At 38.9% G+C, this 23,205-nt stretch overlaps 12 protein-coding genes across 12 annotated transcripts; 7 read left to right on the top strand and 5 right to left on the bottom strand.

Moving 5' to 3' along the window:
* Nucleotides 1-170: 170 nt before the first annotated feature.
* BSC6 (Bsc6p) lies at nt 171-1,598 on the top strand (the record flags this gene model as incomplete). The annotated part of the gene is made up of 1 exon (XM_071050350.1): nt 171-1,598. The coding sequence occupies one exon, from the start codon at nt 171-173 to the stop codon at nt 1,596-1,598; it is 1,428 nt and encodes a 475-aa protein (XP_070908596.1).
* Nucleotides 1,599-1,901: 303 nt separating this feature from the next.
* On the top strand, nt 1,902-3,314 carry RNJ42_00181 (Bypass of stop codon protein 6; the record flags this gene model as incomplete). Its single annotated transcript, XM_071050351.1, has 1 exon — nt 1,902-3,314. One exon carries the CDS (start codon nt 1,902-1,904, stop codon nt 3,312-3,314), a length of 1,413 nt encoding a protein of 470 aa, XP_070908597.1.
* A 293-nt stretch (nt 3,315-3,607) lies between these two features.
* Nucleotides 3,608-4,786, bottom strand: PFK27 (6-phosphofructo-2-kinase; the record flags this gene model as incomplete). Its single annotated transcript, XM_071050352.1, has 1 exon — nt 3,608-4,786. The coding sequence occupies one exon, from the start codon at nt 4,784-4,786 to the stop codon at nt 3,608-3,610; it is 1,179 nt and encodes a 392-aa protein (XP_070908598.1).
* Nucleotides 4,787-5,505: 719 nt separating this feature from the next.
* MED7 (mediator complex subunit MED7) lies at nt 5,506-6,156 on the bottom strand (the record flags this gene model as incomplete). The annotated part of the gene is made up of 1 exon (XM_071050353.1): nt 5,506-6,156. One exon carries the CDS (start codon nt 6,154-6,156, stop codon nt 5,506-5,508), a length of 651 nt encoding a protein of 216 aa, XP_070908599.1.
* Nucleotides 6,157-6,363: 207 nt separating this feature from the next.
* On the top strand, nt 6,364-6,687 carry HRT1 (SCF ubiquitin ligase complex subunit HRT1; the record flags this gene model as incomplete). The annotated part of the gene is made up of 1 exon (XM_071050354.1): nt 6,364-6,687. The coding sequence occupies one exon, from the start codon at nt 6,364-6,366 to the stop codon at nt 6,685-6,687; it is 324 nt and encodes a 107-aa protein (XP_070908600.1).
* Nucleotides 6,688-6,894: 207 nt separating this feature from the next.
* EMW1 (tetratricopeptide repeat-containing protein EMW1) lies at nt 6,895-9,609 on the bottom strand (the record flags this gene model as incomplete). Its single annotated transcript, XM_071050355.1, has 1 exon — nt 6,895-9,609. The coding sequence occupies one exon, from the start codon at nt 9,607-9,609 to the stop codon at nt 6,895-6,897; it is 2,715 nt and encodes a 904-aa protein (XP_070908601.1).
* A 675-nt stretch (nt 9,610-10,284) lies between these two features.
* Nucleotides 10,285-11,646, top strand: GAS4 (1,3-beta-glucanosyltransferase; the record flags this gene model as incomplete). Its single annotated transcript, XM_071050356.1, has 1 exon — nt 10,285-11,646. One exon carries the CDS (start codon nt 10,285-10,287, stop codon nt 11,644-11,646), a length of 1,362 nt encoding a protein of 453 aa, XP_070908602.1.
* A 992-nt stretch (nt 11,647-12,638) lies between these two features.
* ALR1 (Mg(2+) transporter ALR1) lies at nt 12,639-15,137 on the top strand (the record flags this gene model as incomplete). Its single annotated transcript, XM_071050357.1, has 1 exon — nt 12,639-15,137. One exon carries the CDS (start codon nt 12,639-12,641, stop codon nt 15,135-15,137), a length of 2,499 nt encoding a protein of 832 aa, XP_070908603.1.
* Nucleotides 15,138-15,808: 671 nt separating this feature from the next.
* Nucleotides 15,809-16,354, top strand: VPS68 (Vps68p; the record flags this gene model as incomplete). The annotated part of the gene is made up of 1 exon (XM_071050358.1): nt 15,809-16,354. One exon carries the CDS (start codon nt 15,809-15,811, stop codon nt 16,352-16,354), a length of 546 nt encoding a protein of 181 aa, XP_070908604.1.
* Nucleotides 16,355-16,936: 582 nt separating this feature from the next.
* YGK3 (serine/threonine protein kinase YGK3) lies at nt 16,937-18,058 on the bottom strand (the record flags this gene model as incomplete). The annotated part of the gene is made up of 1 exon (XM_071050359.1): nt 16,937-18,058. The coding sequence occupies one exon, from the start codon at nt 18,056-18,058 to the stop codon at nt 16,937-16,939; it is 1,122 nt and encodes a 373-aa protein (XP_070908605.1).
* A 703-nt stretch (nt 18,059-18,761) lies between these two features.
* MDH2 (malate dehydrogenase MDH2) lies at nt 18,762-19,853 on the bottom strand (the record flags this gene model as incomplete). Its single annotated transcript, XM_071050360.1, has 1 exon — nt 18,762-19,853. The coding sequence occupies one exon, from the start codon at nt 19,851-19,853 to the stop codon at nt 18,762-18,764; it is 1,092 nt and encodes a 363-aa protein (XP_070908606.1).
* Nucleotides 19,854-21,233: 1,380 nt separating this feature from the next.
* On the top strand, nt 21,234-22,880 carry RNJ42_00191 (pepsin-like aspartic protease; the record flags this gene model as incomplete). Its single annotated transcript, XM_071050361.1, has 1 exon — nt 21,234-22,880. One exon carries the CDS (start codon nt 21,234-21,236, stop codon nt 22,878-22,880), a length of 1,647 nt encoding a protein of 548 aa, XP_070908607.1.
* Between the last annotated feature and the right edge of the window lie 325 nt (nt 22,881-23,205).

Genomic DNA, 23,205 nt, shown 5'->3' on the forward strand with positions numbered 1-23,205 from the left:
TCAATTCAATTCCAATGGTTAAATAGCCTTAGCATAAGAATTTTTCACTTAAATTTTTTCATTTAAAGGCCTCGAAGCCTGCGATGAGCTGCTAATTAATTAACCACTATATTCCAATTGAGTTAGTAAAATACGTTAACATAAGCATTATACGCCAAAGACAATAGACAATGGAGAGTACGAAGTCAGGGGAAGAAGAATTTGAGCTGGACGGCTTGCATTCCGTCAATGCGGAGCCCAGCAGTGGGTTCATTCGTAAGGATGGCAAGACGGAGCCCATCGAGGGGCTGGACAGTGCTCCATTGATACGAGAAGTGTATTGGAACGACAATAGGATACACCTCTATGAGCTTGACTACGAGCGGATACCCATGGTTAGGTACCAGGTTGCGTTTTGTCTTGTGATGTTCGTAGTTTTCGGGTTTAACGATCAAATTACGGGGTCGCTGTTACCTACGTTGATAGAAGATTACCACGTCTCACAAGTTGTTGTGTCATCTATATTTCTGATTCAGCTGTCTGGTTACACATGTGCTTCCCTGTTGAACGAGCGTGTACATAGGCTAGGGGGTATCAAGGGTGCCATGATGATGGTATGTGTGCTGTGCATGGTGCCGTTGCTGATTCTGGCCTTAAGGCCACCAAACTTTGCCATATATGCGATATGTTGTTTTCCTATGGGCCTTGGGCTCGGTATCATGGATGCTGCTGCCAATGTCTTGATGGGTAACTTGAAAACACATAACAATGAATGGATGGGTATACTACATGCACTGTATGGTGCTGCTGCTATGGTGACACCTACCACTGTTTCCTACTTTGTTAAATGGGGACATTGGTCGTATTTCTTCTTCATTCCATTAACCTGTGCTACTACAAGTTTGATACTTATCTTCCCCGCATTTAAGTTCGAGACTAAAGCCAAATATAACTACTTGTCTACTTTGGACCACGATGGCAATGAGTCTAATAGTGATGTCGATGAAACTCACTTGTTCCAAATTTTGAAGAATCCAGTAGTAGCTCTATACTCATTATACATGTTCTTATACTTAGGTGCTGAGATCACAACTGGATCCTGGTTCTTCACTTACTTATTGAAGACAAAATCGGATAATCGAATTTCGATGTCGTATGTTGCGGCTTCATTCTGGGCTGGTATCACAATGGGTCGTCTATGTTTAGGTTTCGTTACGAAAAGGTTGTTTTCCAATGAGTACAAGGCCAGTAACGCTTATAGCTGGGTGGCTCTGGTGTTCTATTCCTTATTTGTTGCCATTGGTCTACTACAATACCAGTCTACCTTTTATTACATGTGCATCTGGATATCGGTGTTCTTCGGTGGATTCTTCATAGGACCATTATTCCCAAATGCAAGTATCGTGGCACTACAGAATTTGCCCCCAAAGTTACACATTAGTGGCATGGGGACCGCAGTGGCTATCGGTGGCTGCGGTGGTGCAGCCTTGCCATATATATCTGGGATCATTATTCATAATGTCGGTGAAGGAATCATCCCAACTCTATGTTGGTCCATGGTTGTGGCTTTCACCATCGTGTGGTACCTGTATCCAAGATTCATTCCCGCATTACGTTAATACTACGTAAAAAATCCTGAAAAGGTAACTTCCTATTCAAAATTTAACTAATTTATGTACATCTAAGGCCATTTTAATACTAATTTACCGACTACTATAATACAATTTACACGTGTATATCCTCGTTATAAGATACTGATAATAAATTTTTATCAATTCTCAAATTACGTCATCTCATCGCATGAATTTTATGTTTTAATAAATAACTCATACATAATCTTCATTACGATATGTACTATTATCTGATTATACAGTTGTTTGTATTTGGAAATAGTTGGTGCATCTATAGTTGCTAAATTATAAATGAAAGGTGACAGTTATCAACCTCCCGGAGAAGAGGATTATGAACTGCATACAGTCAAGACATCATCGCATGATGATACTGAGACTTTAATGACTAAGAGTGAAGGAAAAGATGATATGTACGATGTGTCCTGGAATGGGCATTCCATTCGCATGTACGATGCAAATTATAAGAAATACAGTATGGTGGGCTGGCAAATAGCATTCAGTCTGATAATTTTTGGTATATTTGGACTTAATGATCAAGCCACCGGTGCGCTGATGCCCACTTTACTAGATCACTATGGTATATCAATGGTAACTGCCTCCAATATTTTTCTTATTCAATTGGTAGGGTACCTGTTTGCGTCAGCTTTGAACGAAAGAGTACATCGCTGGTTCGGTGTACGCGGTGCAATGCTAGCAGTGTGTATTCTCTGTTTCATACCTTACGGTATTTTAACAATAGCACCTCCTAGTTTCTACATATATCTTTTCTGCATGTTTCCAATAGGTTTAGGTTTAGGTATCGCTGATTCCGGAGCCAACGTCTTGATTGGAAATCTGACAGTCAATAGAAATGAATGGATGGGGATCTTACATGCAGTCTATGGTGGTACATCTATGGTCACCCCACCTATTGCCTCCTATTTTGTTAAATGGAACCACTGGTCGATTTTCTTCCTAATCCCAACTACTGCAGCTCTTATCAACATACTAATAATCCCTATGGCTTTTCCATATGAAACTGCTATGAAATACAATTATATAGCTACCATTGGACACGAAGATGATGCAAACTTAAAAGACATTGATGAGACTAATATCTTTCAAGTATTGAAAAATCCCGTGGTTGCACTTTATGCTGCATATATGTTCTTATTATTAGGTGGTGAAATTACAACAGGCTCATGGTTCCTCACATATCTATTAAAGACCAAATCAAATAAGCGTATTGCAATGTCCTATGTTTCTTCTTCATTTTGGACCGGTATTACTGTGGGACGTCTTTGTCTAGGGTTTGTTACCCACAGATTCTTCAAAAACGAATATACTGCCAGTAACATTTACAGTTGGCTTTCTGTCTTACTGTATACCATATTTGTGGCCTTGGGATTCTCCTTTTTTGACAATGTCTTTTATTTTATCTTAATGTACATTACTCTATTTTTTGCAGGCTTTTTCATTGGTCCTTTATCTCCTAATTCAAGCATAGTTGCCATACAGAATTTACCTCAGAAACTTCATATTAGCGGTGTTGGACTTGCCGTAGCTATTGGTGGTTGTGGTGGTGCGGCACTTCCATATATTTCGGGTATAATTATCAATAATGTGGGTGAAACTATCATTCCTACATTGCTATGGGTCATGGTACTGGCCTTTACGTTAGTATGGTGCTTGTATCCTAGATATATTCCAAGTCTACGACAATAATTTACAATCCTTCCAGTTTTTTAACCTTTATACAGCACTTTCTATTTGTACTTATAGATCTTTTATAGATAATAGGAAGTGAGCTATATATTTTCTAATTTTAACATAATCGTAATATTCTTTAAAAATAAAATATAAAAATTTAAATAATTAATATATTAATTATAATAGTTACCATGTTTTCATCAAGTCATAAAGGGTTTTGTTTCTATAAGTTAGAATAAGTTCATTATTACATTATGGACAATCTTAAACCACCAAATCCAGTATTATGGATATCGATAGGAGATAATTTAGAAAGCCATCTCGTTAAATTTTTTTGAATATGAAGAAAGATCAGAAAAATAGTCTTTGTTGACAATTTTTTTCAGTAATGTGGTATGTCTTAGTTTGTTGGATTGTTCCCATATAGATAGTTTACTGGGAATGAAAGAAGCTGTTATCATTGCAGAATTCTGCGCGATCTGTGGCAAGCCCTTTACACTATCATCAAAAAATTGTCTTACTCTGTTAATGTAAGAGAAACCATATTGGGATGCATAATTCTCGATAAAGTTCTCAATGACATCTAGAGTATTCCTTACAATCGGCGATTGTGTTGTGTTATTGCGCACATGTGATTTGTTCAGGGACTCAGTGTTAACCAATCCGGCATTTATAACATTATAGTAATACAGTGTTGGTTTCCCACGAGCGCAGTTAGTGTTTGCTTCCAAAATGTCGTCAAACTCTTTGTGAGTAAATGGAACAAACTGAGAATGGTAATATTTTAGTCTTTTCGAGAAGTCCTGTACCGCAACTTCGTACGGTTTGTCGAAGTAATCCTCATTAAAGGTCTTGTTGTGGATGTTATACCTAACAAAATCCTCCTCCGAACAAGTCACCTGCAAGACTATCGGGTTCAAGTTATACTTGGCTCCAGGTTTCTCATTGTAAGTGTATATTTCTTTGAACACGAAGCTTCTTCGTTCGACAGTAGAATTCGTGGCGTCGAAGATGGCAAAGTCACAGATATCGCTATCGAGCTCCTGTATTAGATTCTCCAGCGTGATCCTAGCGTATACTTCCTTGCGGTCTGCATTGGCCGGGTTAAACAGATCCTCTGACGGATCTTTGGCCAACTCCAACGACTTCTTTTGGCCATTGCACAGCATCCGCCTCATCTTCCCAGCATTATACACGGTAGACCTCAGGTACGACGTGGTAGCGTCATTTTTCAGAGATTGGATCATGTGTGAAGATATGGTAGACTTACCCGAGGCCGGTAACCCGACCAGGATAACTATGAACTTATCACGAGACCGCTCTTCCATCTCTTTCTCCCGTATAGAGTTCCGCAGCGAGGCCAACGAAAGATACGAACCCGAACCCATCTCATCATGAAGCGACATGTCAAGAGACGACGTCGTCCGCATGGGTTTCATAGAAAACAGCGAATTCGTTGAACTCTCATTAGAAATAGCATCAATCATTACTATTATAGAGTGTATTTATTTTTTGTTTTTTATTTCTGACCTGTTCCCACTGCTAAGAGTAAGAAATATTTAGCAAGTTAGTGTTATATATGACTATATAAGTATGCTGCCTTCATTAGAAAATTTTTTTTTATTCCATTTAGAAATATTATTCAATATCTTGTCATATGGTGAAATGACGTATTCTTTAAGATCGACGTGAAGAACGTGTTATTTAATTACTTTGATAGATACCACTGAAAGACCCGCACAGAGAGTTTTTCCGTTTCATCTATAATTCTGATCTCTGTATAACCAGAGGAGACACTAAAGTAGTTTTTCCGAGGGTTGGATCTGTAAGCACAGAAACAGCCGTACATGCGGGAAATTGGCTATTTATTTCGTGAATATTACGTGATCAAGGTGTTTGTGCGGAATATTCTGTGGAGACAATGGGGAGAACACCCCCGCTATCTTTGAACAATTTCTCGAGAGAAATAGGTGGGGCTAACAACTCAACGTACAAAAGAAAAATAAATCCTAGCAACACCCAGTCGTTTAGAGTGATATATAGTCACTTGATACGTTTGTGTAATCAAGTGGATAATTATAATATTATACGATCAGCGGCATATGCCGCTGATCGTATATACTGATATATATTACAAACAAATATAAGGACCATTTATATCAATATATCATTAAATCCATATAGCTATATAGAGTCATGACACACCCTAGTTCTCTTGCTCTCGGAGCAAGTTCTGTACTTCCTGTAGTTTCAGCTTGACCTGTTCGCAAACTTGGTCGATGTGTGCGACCTCTTTCTTCTTGTACTCCAGTTGTTCTTCCAGGAGCATGATGAGTGATTCTCGAGACTGGTGGGGCCTGTACTCGTTCAGTAAGTGGTGGATGTTCACTAGGATAGTCCTTATGTTCTCTACTTTCTGCTCATAGAGCTCCGGGTTGATGCTCAGCACACCTACAAGTTCCACAAAATTTAGCAGTAACGAGTACGAGAGCTTCCGGAGCTCCTGGATCTTGTACTGGTAGTTCGTGACTTGCTCTGTGTCCTCAGACTTCTTGTACAACTGCGTGATACCCATGGTCTCCAAGTCCGGCAGGTGATCCTTCACCTCCCACACACTACCAAACGCCCTATAGTTGCCGGACTCGGGCATGCGAGGCGGTATAAGGAAATCTAACTCATTCACCTCGTGTGTCCCGTCTCCCACTTGTTCTTGTTCTTGCCTCTCAGTCTTTCTTTTCCTATATTCCTCTACCCGCTCCACATTCTCCTTCGTGAAGAACTTGATGTACGGTGGTGGTGGCGGATACAACGACGAAACATCGTTCGAATTGGGGTCAACACTCTGCGCTCTGCTCATTCCTTCCACCTAGTTTATAGCCTTGTCCTATATATGTCCCCAGATCAATCTTTCCTTTCGAAATACTTTATATAAGGAAATGGCCTTTTTCCCAATTTTTTTTTTCTATAAGAAGAAAAAATAACCATTGTAGTTATTAAGTTTGACAAAGACCTATAAAAACACCAACAAGGGCAAACCTACAAGTTATATTAAGCTTTACACAAGATGGATAAGATGGATATTGATGAGGTTGAGTCTCAGACTCAGACTCAGACTCAGAAGAAGTTTCAGATCAAGAAATGGACAGCCGTGGCGTTCTGGTCGTGGGATATTGCTGTTGATAACTGTGCTATTTGCAGGAACCATATCATGGAGCCATGTATTGAGTGTCAACCTAAGGCTATGACTGACACGGACAACGAGTGTGTGGCTGCGTGGGGTACATGTAACCATGCGTTCCACCTGCACTGTATCAACAAATGGATTAAGACAAGAGATGCTTGTCCCTTGGATAACCAACCTTGGCACCTTGCTAGATGTGGCAGGTAGGTTTTATAACAAGAACAACAACAACAACAACTAACAAAAACACTACTGCCTTTCTTCTTCATGCATTTCAATTCATAGTCAGAAACAATAAAACAATAACTTTGTATACTATTTCTCTTCTGTATAATTTAATAATAGATATCTTTCTTTTTTTTTGATTAAATCAGTTAATAACTCATTATATGCTCTCTATAAAATTATTTTTATTTATAACTGTTCTCTTAATTCAAGAAGTTTTTCCCAGCCTTCAGAGTCATCCCATCTTCCTTTACCTCTACTCATTAGTGCCTTGATAGTTGATCTACACTTATATTTCCAATCCTTACAGACCAAGCTGCCCTCTCCGTGTTTACCTTCCATTTCACCAAGCGATTCATAGGCGGCCACGAGGTCCTCACAGCCTTCAACAACGCTGTTCCACACTTTCTCATCGATCTCAAGATCAGGGTTGTGGGATATGGCACGGTATGCTTTTTCGTGACTTTCTAATGCAGCCCAAGGTCTTTTCCTCCATAGTTCAACACGGGCTACCAGCTTCCAACATCTAGCATCTGTGGTAATCACATTTGGTAATGTGTTGCAAATAAAGTCCATACAAGATCTTTGGAAGTATGTGAATTTGAGGTCTCCTTCTTCAGTGAGTTTTGGATATTCTGAGGTAACCAGAAGTTCAACAAGTTTCTCTACAACTGGCAGATCGATAGATTGTTCACCGCTTTTGTCCTTCTTGATCTCAACCAGCTGCTTACAGGCCTTTAAGACATCTTCCCATTCATCTAATTTAACGGATACTAATAAAAAGTTTTCCCAGATTCTCCAATTCTTTTGTGAGTCAGAGGAAATCGCTTGCTTCAAACAACTATAGGCCTCCTTTAGCTTACCTTCTTGGATATAAGCAGCACTCAAGTTTGACCAGGAGGCAGCGTGATTTGGGTCAAGTACAGTACACCTAGTGAAAGCCTCTGCCGCTATGTTCAACTGATTACATTCAAGAGCAATACAACCGTAAAAATACCAGGTGTTGAAATTTAAAGTATATTTCCTCAAGGAGTCATTTAAGTGCTTTAGAGCAAGTGCTGGGTCTGAATCGATACCTGAGTCTTTTGGTGGGCGATAGTAGTATCTAGCAAGAGAATTTTTAGCGTTGACGTATTGTCCTATTTCCCAACTCTTCTCCCATAAAGATGGGTCTTGTCTTACATCACCTAGTAAAGAATATGCACGGGCATCATTTGGATGTGTCTCTATTCTCTTCACTAAAATAGCCTCAGCAGTTTTTTCTTCACCTACTGCGGCATAACATAATGCGGCTTGACAGCTCATTTGCAATCTTTCGTAAATTTCCACGGCTGACTTCAAAATACCTAGAGACATAAACTTTTCTGCTAAAGTTGCATCGAGTTCCCATCTTGGGATGAATGGGATTTGGTGGATATATTTAAGTCTTGGCATCGCAGATTCTGGTTCTGTTGATTGAGGTAGAAGTCTTGTTTGGATCTTCAAACCAAGTTCCTCGACTAGGGACTGCATTTGTAGAATACCTCTCTCTATTGTTTTTGCCTTTGTGGTTTCAATAACGGATCTCTCCCATAGGGAACGAGAGAAAATTGTCCAGTTTTTACCACCATCCTGGTAGATAACTCTTGAAACTAAGGCGCCTAGTTCCTCTTCAACTAATGGATCCTTTGCAGGTGATGTTTGTCTGATAGTGTATAATCTTAGTAACAATTGAATATTATCATAGTTAGACAGTAGTGGCTGTTCATTAGGATCAACTTCTTGCAATTCCAGAGGGATATTTTCTTGTCTAATAGCTACTGGTAATAATTTGTCTTCAATAAATCCATCCTCATCAAGTTTCTGCCTCTTAACAATCTGTTCGTCTAATGGTTCATTAGCAATGGCTTCAAAAGTAGGTTTTTCCAGAAGAAGGTCTGAATTTAATGCTAAACTTTCAGGTACCTCATTTGATTCAGTATCATTAGAATCATTGAAGAATTGAGACTTTGCCAGGATAATTAGACCAGAGACTGCCTTTTGTTGATACTTCGTCCTTTTTGCTCTAGCACCTGTTAACACAAATTCAAATCCTGTTAGTTTCTTTACCTTGGTTAAAGCAGGCAAGGCACGGTGCTCGGTATTGATGGTCAATGAACATTTCACACTTTCTAGATAATATATGACGCATAGACTTTTCTTGAATTCCTCATCTACAAGCCCCTCAATTGTGTTTAGGATACTTTTTGGAAGATTGATACTGTCTAAGATTGAGGATGCAATAGCTGGTTGAACACCATATAATTCAGGCAATACTGAAATTTGGGTAAGTAGAGCCCTAGCTCTCCACCATTGAGTTATGCTGTTCAAGGAGTCACCATTTTCATGTATTTCAGTGATTAACGCACTCTCATCCTCAATATCTCTACCAAATAAAGTTGGCTGGTTAGTCAATTTCTCCAAGATCAGCAGTGAAAGTACTAATAACAGCGGATCGTCCATTAACTCATACGCTGTTTGACCAGCGGTGGATAATAACGCAGTTAGAATTGGTTGTAGTTGTTCTTCAGTATTTCCAGTGAAAACCATAGGGACGATCTCAATTGGAGCCTTAGGACCAGTATAGTTATTCTGGATAAACGTTTGCAAAGAGGCAATTGCAAATAGCAGTGCAATATGCTGATCACCAATCAAGTTTTCAAGCAACTGATTCAGAGTTGTAAGCACATTATCCTGGCTAATGTTTTCTGGCAATTCCACCGACTTGTTCTCCATAATATCCTGCACCACACGGTAAGAATTACCTTGCAAGATATACTTGGAATAACTGAATATCCTAGCATCATAATCATTTTCAGGTGTAAGAGCATCTAAAACCTCGGGGTTTGAAGCCAGCAACAGGTGGCAATGCACTAGAGTATCCATAGTAGTTATGTATACCTTTGATATGTAGAATTATACCTTATTTACAGGCTCTTTTATAACTAATATTATCATTTTCAAGTCGATGCTCATCGATTTTTTTCAGTTGGCCTGCATAAAAAAAAATTTTCCATGAAATCCAGGGCAAAATTCGTGTTTGTACGACTGTTTCTATGAAACTGTAGATCAATTTACTACATTATTTAAATATTGTAGTATTATATTAAAGTATTACATAAAAGTACTATATTAAAGTATTATATTAAAGTAAGATTTTATATATTTAATATATTGAGTAATATTTGATATTTCATTGTAGTATAACTATTATGATATGATAGTTCTATCCTTTTTTTTATTGCTGTATCCTTAATGGTTCTTATATCCTAGCCTCTAGGATAAACAGAGTTAACTAGCTCAGATCAATAGGATTCTACCTCTGGAAGTAATGTATTCAGTGCAATGTACATTATTAAAGTTATCTACTAGCTGTTCTCATTTTCAGATTGGTCCTGAGCATTGTTTTTGTGTCAATTAGGGATAATAAACTGAGCATTAAATACAGTAATAACCATATGGAGTGGTCTATCAAGTAACATATATGTTGAAATGTTCTCAATTCTGAAAATCTAGCATAATCTAAGTACTATAAGTTATATATCTCAAACTGTCTCAGAAATGCTACAGTACAGATTATTTTTGCTTTTGGCATTGAGTACTGCTGCTGTGGGTTATGTTAACACTATATCTGTTAGAGACAAGCATTTTGTGGATAGCGTTACGGGTGAACCCTTTTTCATCAAAGGAGTTGACTATCAGCCTGGCGGAGCCGCTCAGATAACTGGAACTAGTGATCCTTTATCTGACCCGTCCAAGTGTGCGAGAGACATAGCACTCTTGAGGGACCTGGGCATCAATACCATCAGGATATATAGTGTTAATCCAGACTTAGATCATGACAGGTGCATGACTATGTTGGCCTCTTCGGGGATCTATTTAATCCTGGACGTCAATACGCCTCTACAAAACCAGCATTTGAACCGGTATGAACCATGGACCACTTATAACTCTTACTATTTAGAGCATGTATTCAAAGTAGTCGCTAAATTCTCGAAGTATAACAATACATTAGGCTTTTTCGCTGGTAATGAAGTAGTCAACGATGAGAAATCAGCTACTCATTCACCTATTTACGTTAAGAAGTTGATTGGAGATATAAAACAGTACATCTCCACTGCGGGGATCAGACCTGTTCCCATTGGCTACTCAGCAGCAGATGATCTTAGCTATAGAGTATCACTATCACAATACTTAGAATGCGATTCAGGAAACTTCTATGACTCGGTGGATTTCTACGGTGTCAATTCATACCAATGGTGTGGAGAACAAACAATAGAAACGTCTGGTTATGATAAGCTTATTGAAGCCTATAGAGACTACACCAAGCCCGTTATACTATCGGAGTTCGGATGTAATCGAGTGCTGCCACGTCAATTTGGGGAGATTGACGCCATATATTCCAAACGAATGAGCTCTGTGTTCAGTGGAGGTCTCGTCTACGAATTCAGCGAAGAACCCAACAACTATGGGCTAGTCAAGATCAATACTGACAACTCTGTACAGATCCTCCCGGACTTTAAAGTCCTGAAACACAAGTATCAAAATGTAACGTTGCTCAGTGCCAAGGAACTCAAGGAGGTGGCCGATGACTACCCGGTATTTAAGGGACCCATTCCGTGTGCCCGTGAGTACAAGAACATTGAAATACGTGGCAAAGTTGCAGAGAATATAGCTGCAAATATCATCAAGAATGGTGTCACCGTGCCTAAGAGTGGTTATCTTGCTGACTTGAAACGGGACGATTTTGAGTCACCGTATAAAATCGTGGATGTTGATGGGATGCCCTGGCTTCCACCAGAACCCAATTTAAAGCAACCATCTTCTACACCTCGTACAAACATTGGTAACCACCAAATGAGCAGCCTTGCTGTAGTGATTTTGGTAACTGTTTTAAGTATTATTTCCATAAAACTGCTATGAAACAAGTTGACACAGCCGTAATAATCTTAGTTATAAATACTAATAATACATAAAAATTAGAGAAAATAATATGATAGAAAAATATTTAATATTCCATGAGGAAGTACAAAAATGGATAATATAGCTAATCTGGTGTTGAATAGGGCTGAGCTAGCTAAGTTAGTAAGGGCCCATCGCCTCATCACTGTACAAATAAATCAGATATATAGAGATATACATAATACAGCTGAAGACCGCCTGGCCTATGTCGCCAGAACCTGTCTCTCGCTGGATAAGTACTGCCCAGACCCACCACCAACGTCTTCCTCTTCTTTACCAACCTACTCGGAAGAACATACCCCATCTCCTCATTCCACCATTTGAATATATATCATAAGCTATTAATATAATATGATATAATATAACATGATATAGTATAATATAATAATAATATAATAATAATATAATATAATACAGTATAATATAATATAATATAAGTCACATGGTATATACCTTTATACGTACACGTGGATGAAAAAAAATTTCACCGGAAAAAAAAAAAAGTTGCGATGAGCTCTTTTTGAAAGTTGAAAAGCTTTTAAGGAGTCAAAAATGTGGGGAGTTTATTAGTTATATTGGAATGGAAGGCTTATTTTACAGGCAATTTTGCTGGATTTTTTAGAGGTTAGGTATTGCAAGACATGATCAGCGTATAGCTTTGGTTTTATATAAAAAGAGCTGGTGAAATAACATTGAAAATCAGAGCGTAAAAAGGTAATAATAGGTAAAGTACATTCTACTATTGCAACTGAAAACAGATTTAGAAGACCGTTATATATTTTGGATTGTTTCAATAAATGAGTTAAAACTTAGTTTGTTATTTTTCTTGAAATAAGGAAAAGAAATAAAAATATAAGAAGAAAAAAGGAAAATATTGATTTAAAACCTAATATCATTAAAAATAAAAATAAACTGGACTATAAAAAATTACTACAAGGCTTAAAAAGGGAAATATGTCAACCTCTTCTGATTCTGAATCATCTTCTCATTCTCCTGCATGTTCTGTTACGGAGTCCATGGTCTCTATGAATACCGAGGATCATAATGAGTTGTATGATCACAGACAGCACATTACAATGCCCACTAGGGATGGTATTACTGCTAGTCGTCCTATGCATGCGAGGCAAGACTTAATGTATGACGATAGAGCCAATGAGGATTTTGGGTTTATGATTATTGAGAATATGGATGGAGATTGTGAGCCACTAGGTAAAGAGCACCATCACTTGCGGAAAAGTGCGTTACAAAACTCTAATGCGAGGCCATCTAGGGTAGCTCATTCCATGTCACACCAGGCGCCTTTGGAAAAGACCACAACCAATAATAATACTGGTAGCAACAGCGCTAATAATAATAACGCTAATAATAGCGCCAGTACTAGCACTAATGGTGGGAAGCGTAGGGGTAGTAGTGGAGCACAAAATACAGATAAAAAGAATGTCACTTCAACTCCTAGCTCTCCACCTGTTAAGGCTAGGAGACAGTCTAACACTTTGTCGTTGACTGATAAGAAGGCGATCAAGGGTCAAAAGTCCCGGGCTAACTCTATAAGTTCTGCCGTTTCTTCTAATCAAAAGGCTAAGTTGCCTGTTGTCTCTAAAATAATGTCCCAGAAGTCGACTGATGACGATAACAATGTCAAACGGAAAATGACATCGGCTACTAGGGCTTCGTTCAGTAGTGACAATTCACAAGCATCAAGAGAATCTCAGGAAACGGAAGAGGATGTGTGTTTCCCAATGTCACCTCAACTACACAGCCGTGTAAATGGTATTGACTTTGATGAGTTACAAGAATTTGCTGAGCAAGTAAACGAGCAGAAAAGATTGTATGAGTTAACTTTGAAGAGCAATGTTGGCGGCAACGGAGCCACTGTTCACTCTGGTTCAAGTTCCTCTGTTGCTACATCGGAGGCGGCGTTGAAGTATACTCCAAGGCATGTAAGAGAAGATAACATGTCAAAAACTTTATCAAATGAAGAAAAGCAAATTTCTGATCCTGAATCCTCTGTACCGCCTCCTGGAATTTCGTTTGGTAATAACAAAATCGAAGGTGATGACGAAGCTTATCCGGATAAACCTGTTCAATATACACAGACTCCAGAGAACCAATATTATGGAGATGGTAATTTCAAAGCACCTGATAGATTTTCTTTCTTCTGCTCAGATCTTGAGGAAACTGTACATGCACCAGATATTGGGTCCTTGGTAGGTCCTGATCAAACTTTCAAAAACTTGTTTAGGGGTGGTGAACCAACTTGGTGGTTGGATTGCAGTTGCCCAACAGATGATGAAATGAGGTGCATTGCCAAGGCTTTTGGTATCCATCCCTTGACTGCAGAAGATATTAGGATGCAAGAAACCCGTGAAAAGGTTGAGCTGTTTAAATCCTACTATTTTGTCTGTTTCCATACTTTTGAAAACGATAATGAATCTGAGGAGTTTTTAGAACCAATTAACGTTTATGTTGTTGTTTTCAGATCAGGTGTTCTAACCTTTCACTTTGGACCTATTTCGCATTGTGCGAATGTTAGAAGACGTGTCAGACAACTTCGTGACTACGTCGATGTTAACTCAGATTGGTTATGTTACGCCTTGATCGATGATATCACCGATAGTTTTGCACCTGTCATTAGGTCTATTGAGTATGAAGCTGATGCCATTGATGACTCTGTCTTTATGGCAAGAGATGTAGATTTTGCAGTAATGTTACAGAGAATTGGTGAGAGTAGGAGGAAGACCATGACCTTGATGAGATTGTTAAGTGGTAAAGCTGATGTTATTAAGATGTTTGCCAAGAGGTGTCAAGATGAAGCTAACGGAATTGGGCCTGCGCTTACATCTCAAATTAATATTGCAAATTTAACGTCGAGTTCCGATCCAAATATCAAATATATACAAAACATGCAAATGAACAGTCAACCTAGAGGTGACATTGCTTTATACCTTGGTGATATTCAGGATCATTTACTCACCATGTATCAAAATTTATCTGCATATGAAAAAATTTTCTCTAGATCTCACACCAACTACCTGGCTCAGTTGCAAGTTGAGTCCTTCAATTCTAACAATAAGGTTACTGAAATATTAAGTAAAGTTACTATGTTAGGTACCGTATTAGTTCCACTGAATTTGATTACCGGTTTATTTGGTATGAACGTCAGAGTTCCTGGTCAAGACTCTAGTATCGCCTGGTGGTTCGGTATCCTTGCTGTTATGTTCTGTATTGCTGGTGGTCTGTGGGTTCTAGCCACTTTGTGGATTAAACGCATCCAAGTTCCATCTACATTGAACGAAGCCTCTGAGAGCGGAACAAGATCGATCCTATCAAGTTTCATCCCAAGAAACTCACAAGCCGACGACCGTAGGGCACAAGGTCAAAGACCATTCCCTGGTGGACCTTCTAATCGTTCTGTTGCCAGTCTACCAAGTAGATACAGCAGATATGATTAAAAAACTTTTTTAAAACAAAATGCTACCAAGAATAGAAGAAAAGAAAGGAACAAAAACAAAAACAATATAGAACATCTTCCTTTTTTTTTCTTATAATTTTTTTTTTTACTATTATTATTATCACGCACATTATTACATTTCTACCATTTTGCTATCCACATTCCTAACATACACATTCCATGCAATACTTCATTTTATTTTTTATTTGTTAATTGTTTTATTTTATTACTATTTCTTTATTATTAACCAATCATTTCATTTATTGTTTTTGTGTTAAGATTATCGTCCAGTGAAGACCACCTTGCCAAGATCATCTTATTAATCATATTGTCAAGACCATCTTGTCAAGACTATCTTGTCAAAGGACATCTAAAGACTCACCAACTTGCTTAATTATACAAAACAAATTGTCATATTTATTTCTTATTATATACTTAATTCATTTATTATATTTATTCATCGATTTGCATTGTACAATGCTCATTTTCATGCTTTCAACTAATATTTTATATTTTTGAATATTGTTTCTTAGAGAGACCCAATTTTCTTTATGAGCTCGGGAAGGGTCGGCCAAGGGAGAAAAGGGATTTTAAAGGCATTATGACTTATATACTTGTAAGAGCTACTCTGACCAATTCAAAACGAGTATAAAAACTAAATATATCGATATAATGGACGAAGGAGAACAACGTCTTTTCAGGTTCCCATTCAAACTGCCTTCTTTTGAAGGTATGCGCACCATTGGTGTGTATGCTTCTGGTATACTCTATGCTCTGGGATTCTGGACATTCATGGATGCCGTACTATTTTCTAAATATAACAACGCCTCAGACCTGCATGTCACATTTGTTGACTGGATTCCGTTCCTGTGCAGCACGATGGGTATGGTCATTGTGAACTCCATAGAGAAGAATAGGCTTTTACAAGGTGCGCTTTCAGGGGAGAATAGCATGTTTAGTGGCGGTGATGTGGATTCTCAGATGGCCTGGCAAGCACGTACTGTGTTGTTTTTAGGGTTCGCTCTCCTTGCCGGCGGTATCTCTGGTTCTTTGGTCGTGCTTATTATTAAGTTCTTGGTCAGAGAGTATGCAACTTTCCCAACAGTTGGCATGGGTATCGAAAACGTTGTTGCTAATGCATGTGTCATGTTGAGTTGTGTTGTGCTATGGGTAGCGCAAAATATCGAAGATGAATATTCCTACAACTTGACCTTGTAATAAAGATTTATGCTATCTAATTACCTCTTATATGTGAACTTTTAGTTACAATAACATATATAATATTATAGTTAGAAAAAACAAAAAAAAAAAGTACAAATATATATTAAGCTTTTTATGATTGCTCTTTTCATGATTGATGCTCTTTTATGAACGGTTTTCTGGTAAACAGACATGGAATTGGATTAAACTGTATCTCTCTAACTTATAACATCGCAGGTAAAAACATTAAAAGTTAATGAATAATAATAAAAATAGATCCAGAAATTGGTATCTTTATATGACCAGGATTTACTTTTTAATTGATACCTATGATCAAGTTTTTCGAAAATCTTTGATGTAATACAATTTTTTTTTTGTTTCCTTCCCTTCTTAAGATCATAACATATTGTTTATCAGTTGATGCTTTAATAAGTTCAAATTTTTATTGTTTTTGTAGCTGTGTACACCATAACTAAAAATATCAATGCTATAATTACTTTTTGCCGTATTGTTATTTTCCAAATATTTATATTGTATCCAAAATATTTTCTTCTGTATCTGTTTCATTTTTTCTTCATTATATAATGATTGAAATTATTTTCAATTGCTATCGGCATGTGGTTGGATTTGCGGTAGCATGTCACCTATTATTTGCAACTCAAATTCGTTGAAGTTGAACAATTCAGGTAATAACACTGGTTGTGTCTGCTCTCTTGGGAAGAAGTACTTTTCATTTCTCAAGTCGTCAAAGAATGGATGGGCCATGATTCTTCTTGGTGAGAACCTCAATTCTGGTTCGTATTTCAAAACCTTCATCAACAAGTCTATACCGTCTGGACCGGCATGACCGAAATACTTCTGGAATCTTTCTAGAGAGGTACCGCTGAACAATGGGTTTGAGTATAGAGGGCCATTGTAACGTGGGTTGGAGAAGAATATGAATTTCTTATCAGGAGGACCCAAAAGCTTTGCGATTTCACGCAATTGCAACAATGGGTCCTGGCCTTGGAAAATGGCTCTACCGATCAGCATTTCACCTATGACACAACCCAACCCCCAGATATCTACTTGAGTAGTATATTGTGTAGACCCAAGGATCAGTTCTGGCGCTCTGTAGAAACGAGAGCAGATGTAACTTATAGATGGCTGGTTAGGTTCTAGTCTCTTAGCTGAACCGAAATCACAGATCTTTAAAGTACCTGTCTTGGGGTCTACGAGGATATTGGAAGGTTTGATGTCTCTGTGACATATCCCCAGAGCGTGCAAGTATAACATACCTCTGGCGATTTGGTAACTGTATAATTTGACGTGCTTTATCGCAAGTTGTAAGTGGTTTGTGGTATATCTATTTATCTCAATCTGCAACGTCTCCGGTAGACACTCCATCGCTAGGTGTTGGTACACCTTATTATCCTGTGGGGACAAATGCGTAAAGAAATACTCCAATCTCACAATGTTAGGGTGGTCAGTGAGCCTCAGAATTTGTAACTCACGCGACTTGTACTCAGTATGGGCAGGAACTTTCTTAATAGCAAATGGACCCATCCAGGTCTCCTTATCGGGAGTTATGTATGCCTGAACAACAGTACCAAATGCACCACGCCCAATCTTCCTATTCTCACGCACGAGCATACGTCTAGGACCCGCTAGATCTCCTGACTCAGCTGGTCTATTCGCTGTAACATCATCAGCGATGAACTCATCATAAACCTCGTTACTCATTTGCTTCTATTTTTCAACTTGGTTCTTCTAGAAATAATTATAATAGTGTTATTGGGGGGTTGAATCAACAAATCTAAACCAGTTCTTAGTATTCTTACACAATTCCTTCGCACAAACAAAAAACAATTGCCTTCTAGTTTAAGATTTAAGTAATTGAACCCTTATAAGATCTTTGTTCTAGTTCGTTTCAAGTACGATTAAAATATATATTCTAAATATAAATAAATTAATCCTAATTTCTGTTAAAAAAAAAAAAAAAAAAAAAAGAACAAAAAAATAAATAAATAATATATCGTTATTTATGATGTCATGTGTTATTCGTATATGATGTCAATACATGTGCCTATACGTATAACAGTATATATTAATATTATTCTTTACGAAAATACTCCGTGATATTTCGTGTGTCATTATGTTTTTAATTCCTATAACTTTATGATACTTTCACTATATTTACTATATCGTATTTCTATATTCCTATAATACAAAACTCTAATGTAGTATTATACTTATAACTAATAATGATTAAATGAATAAGAACAGGAAATGAATGAATTTTATTTTTGAATATTATTTAGAATAATGAAAAACCAATGACTGAAAATACGTAAAATTTGTAATATTATTTATAAGAATATATAATATAAAAAAAATAAAAGGGCAACAACCTTATTATTTTTTTTCTTGTGTGTGCTTTGTGTTTTTATGCAGAGAACTCTAGACCTTTAGCGATGTTCTTTTCTAGTTGTTCTAGACAGACTGGTAATAGTTCCTTACGCTCGGTCAAGTTCATTCTGTTGATAATGTCGGCGTCTAGGGACTGAACACCTTCTAGAGTGATGTCCATTGGGACAGCGAAGTATGGGACGTTGTTTACCAGTGGTAGCAAAGTCTCGGCGTTCTTGGCAATGGGGGCGTTGTTGAAGTCCTTTAGGGAGATGTAGTAAGTACCGTTAAACTTGGAGTCGACGCCCAAGAACAACTTAGCGAATCTGACTACGCACATGAACCCAGCGTGGGCCATGGACAAAGTAGCTGAACCAGCACCGTTCTTTGCCTTGACCACTTCGTCACCACCGTATTGGACTCTGTGTACCAGTGGGGCCAATTTGTCCTGTGGTACGCTCTTGGCGTGTTCGTTTTGGCTGAACAATGGGATGATAGTTTCACCGGAGTGACCACCAATCACTGGAACGAATGGCAAGCCCTTAATGTTGTCTGTAGCGTTTTCCTTCAAGAAAGTGGAGGCTCTAACGAGGTCCAGGTTAGTGACACCAAAGACTCTCTTCTCGATACCTGTGTTCTTGTGGTTTACCTTCTGGTTCAATCTGTTCACCATCACTGGCACTAGGGAGTTGACTGGGTTAGAGATCAATAGCACCACGACACGGGACAAGTCACAGTTCTCCATGATGGAGTCCGTTAGACTGGTGATGATCTTAGCGTTAATGTTGAACAAGTCATCACGGGTCATACCTGGCTTTCTAGGCACACCGGCAGGGATAACCACGATATCAGCACCTTTAAGGGCAGAGTTGATCCCGTCGCCTTCACTTGGGTTGTGCATGGAGACCTCGACATCCGTGTCGATGTGGGACAAGTCAGTACCGACACCGTTCACTGCATCCTTGTTAACATCGAATAGAGCCAGTTTAACGTTCTTATCCTCAGAGACACCTGCAAGGTGTCCCAACTGTGTCTTCACCAATAGAGATAGTGACTGCCCAATCCCACCGGCAGCACCAAGAATGGCAACCTTCAAATCAGTTTGATCATTACTTGTAATATGAGGCATTGTATATGTTTGTGTATTGTTGTTTGTTTATGTGTGTTATGTGTTGTTTGGTATTATTTGTAGTAGGAAGAGAACACGATTATATAAATAAGTCCCCTTCTTTATATATAAACTTCAATGAACCTGCCCCCCCTCCTTCGGCTCGAACAAAGATTAAAACCGGAGATCTCCATTCATCCATTTAATCAAAAAAAAAAATAATAAAATTTAAAATAAATAACCCCCACTCATCCGTACTACAACCCTCTTCTCTTTTTTTTTCTTCACCCTTTCATCCGGAGTGACCCGAAATTAAAAAAAACGTCATCGGGTAAATGGGAGGGAAGTGAAATAAACCGGATTAATGGGTGTGTGTATTGCATTAGGAGAGAGAGAAGAAGGGCTCTACGGCACTTTCTCTCTCTCTCTCTTTCTATATATTTACCATGTGGGTACGGCTTACGGCATTTCGGCTCGGTCCGTTCCTTTGCACAAAACAAAAGGCCCTTTTTTTTGATTTTTTTTTTTTCCATCCCAAGCACCCTCCCCATTCCTCCAAAAACAAATTGTAGCAGGGTAACTTTTCGGCAACCACCGAGAGTCGTGGTTCGTGAGTCGTGGTTCGTGAGTCGTGAACAACACATGCGATCCCGTAGAGTATGATATAGAGGCTTAGCTTCCCCCTTCCCTTCTTCCTCCCCTCACTTTGGCACGTGCCCCATTTTATGATATTTCTAGTATTTTGACTGTGGTGGACTGGCGCACGGCCAAAGTATTGTGGTGTACGGCTTTGTCATGACTCCTACTTAGAGTACTACGATAATACGGTAGTACTGTAGTACTGTGCTACTGCTTCTTCTGTGGTGACTATGATCTACATGATCGTCCCGTATCAGATTTTTACAGATCTCAGAGGCAGCCTGTGGGTATTCGCACAGAGTGTATTCGCACAGAGCGTATTCGCATCACACAGCATTAACACGGTTGTATAGCTGTATTGTATTACATAGTATAGTAAGTTGTTGTATGGTGTTGTCTGTCTATCGCATAGTTGTCTCAAGCGTATTCTCACGGTATTGTATAGTATTGTCTCATAGTATTGGATAGCTTTAATTATTGCTGCATTGGAAAGGGGGATTTATAAGGACATTTAGTATAAAAAGGAGTTAAGTGATCGGCAATCTTAGGTAAGTGCAGATAAGGTGACATTTGATATGGCATGATAATGGGATATTTGGATAAGGATATATTGATTAGAGAGAGAGAGAGACCTCTCTCTCTCTAATCATATATATATATATATATATATATACATATACATATACATATATGTAATAGGATATCTTACATTGAATTTATCCTATAATATAGCATACAAAAACTATATAAGAAAATATCACTATGTTGTGGTATTTGTTGTTGGGTGTTGCCCATGGATACTTGCAATTGGACTTTGAGAGGAGTAACAACGCGGAGAACCTGTTGGCTAAGCGTGATGACGCGCTAGACCCCACCGTGCTGCTCAAGAATGTGGACTCCTTGGAGTACACTATGCAGGTCCAGGTCGGTTCTCCTCCACAGAACATCAGTGTTCAACTGGACACCGGATCATCAGACCTGTGGTTAGTCGGGTCAGATAACCCGTACTGTAAGGAGAACAAGAAGTACGCGCCAAAGAAGAAGCAGGAGGAGGCCCTGCCTGACGACGGGTTCCCAACCTCCTTCGACCAAGTCACGAAGAAGATGAGAACTTTGCAATGTGTCAAAGGCGGTGGCCTTTTCAACTTGTCGAACTCGTCCACTTACAAGTCCAATGATTCCTCATTCCTTATCGTCTATGGCGATAACTCCTTTGCCAAAGGTGGGCTCGGTACTGACATTTTGTCCTTCGGGTCGTTCAACACCACAGACTTGCTCTTCGGTGTCGCCAACTTCACCACCACGGAGACTGGTGTCCTCGGTGTAGGTCTGCCATATGATGAGTCCACTTACAATGTCAGCTACAACGGCACGGACAAGTCCCAGAGCTACACGTACGACAACTTCCCACTGATCCTGAAGAAGAACGGTGTCATCGACAAAATCGCATACTCAGTCTACCTGAACGCTTCCTCGAGCACAGGCGGCACCATCCTGTTCGGTGCCCTCGACCACAGCAAGTACACCGGTGACCTGGTCACCTTGCCATTGGCTCGTCGCGACGTGGGCAGCGGCTCTATGGAGTACCCAGACCCTTACGAGCTGTCCGTCGTATGGACTGGCCTCTACTTCAACGACACAGGCCTCGTCAAGAACGTCACTGGCGACCTCGCAGCCTACAGACAGCTACGTAAGAGAGCTGACGACGTCACTGACGACGAGGACTTGAACTTGATCCAAAACTCCACTGTGGCTCTATTGGACACCGGTACCACCATCACTTACATGCCTCAGGACCTCATCGATGTGCTAACCCAGATCGTCAACGGTACCGTTGACGAGAAGACCAATTTCATCAAGTTGAAGAAGTGTCCAAAGAAGAACGATTACAGGGCATTCACTTTCGAGTTTGACAACGCCCAAGTGGTCGTGCCTTACAATAGCATCATCAGCAAAAAGAAGGGTAAGTGTTACCTAGAGGTCGGTGTCCAGCAGGACACAGGTGAAGGTGATGGTGATTTTGCTATCCTTGGTGACAACTTCTTGTCTCATGCCTACGTGGTCTATAACTTGGAAGACTACGAGATTTCCATCGCTCAGGCTAACTACAGCCCAGGCAGCCCAGACATCGAGCAGATCGTTGAGGAAGTGCCAAGTGCTACTAGAGCCTCTGCATACTCTTCTGACTCTATCGTTTCGAACTCTACAATGACATCGGCTGCCCCTAGAGTTACTGCTGCTTCCAACAAAACCAATGCTACTAATGGCACTAATGGTACTAACGGTACCAACAGTACTAGAAAGTACTTGCAAAGAAGAGCTAACGTTAACTCTGCTGACTCCTTGAAGTCTTCCGGCTACATCGCAACAGCTATCCTAGCTGCAGCTGCCGTGGCTATGTTCTTATAAGAAATGTGTCCGTCACACATTGGATAACGAAGATAGTTAAACACATATATTCTTATCCACTTACTACATACTCTCTGATATATAAATATTCAAAAATTAAATGGACACATCAATAAAATGATCTTTTATCTCTAATTATTTGCAAATTCATTTACAAAACATAATCTGATATTATAAAAACGTGAAAGATAGTCACAAACATTAGTACAATTTAATATAGTTATAAAATAAAAAGTTATGCTGATGTGAACTTTATTAAAAATGTTCATTTAGTCCAGTTAAATATAGTGATTATTTACCGTGTAGGTTTTTTATGTAGTTTTTG

This window comes from Nakaseomyces bracarensis (assembly GCF_045282275.1).
Source record: "Nakaseomyces bracarensis strain CBM3 chromosome Unknown Scaff2_0, whole genome shotgun sequence".
NCBI classification, from domain to species: domain Eukaryota; kingdom Fungi; phylum Ascomycota; class Saccharomycetes; order Saccharomycetales; family Saccharomycetaceae; genus Nakaseomyces; species Nakaseomyces bracarensis.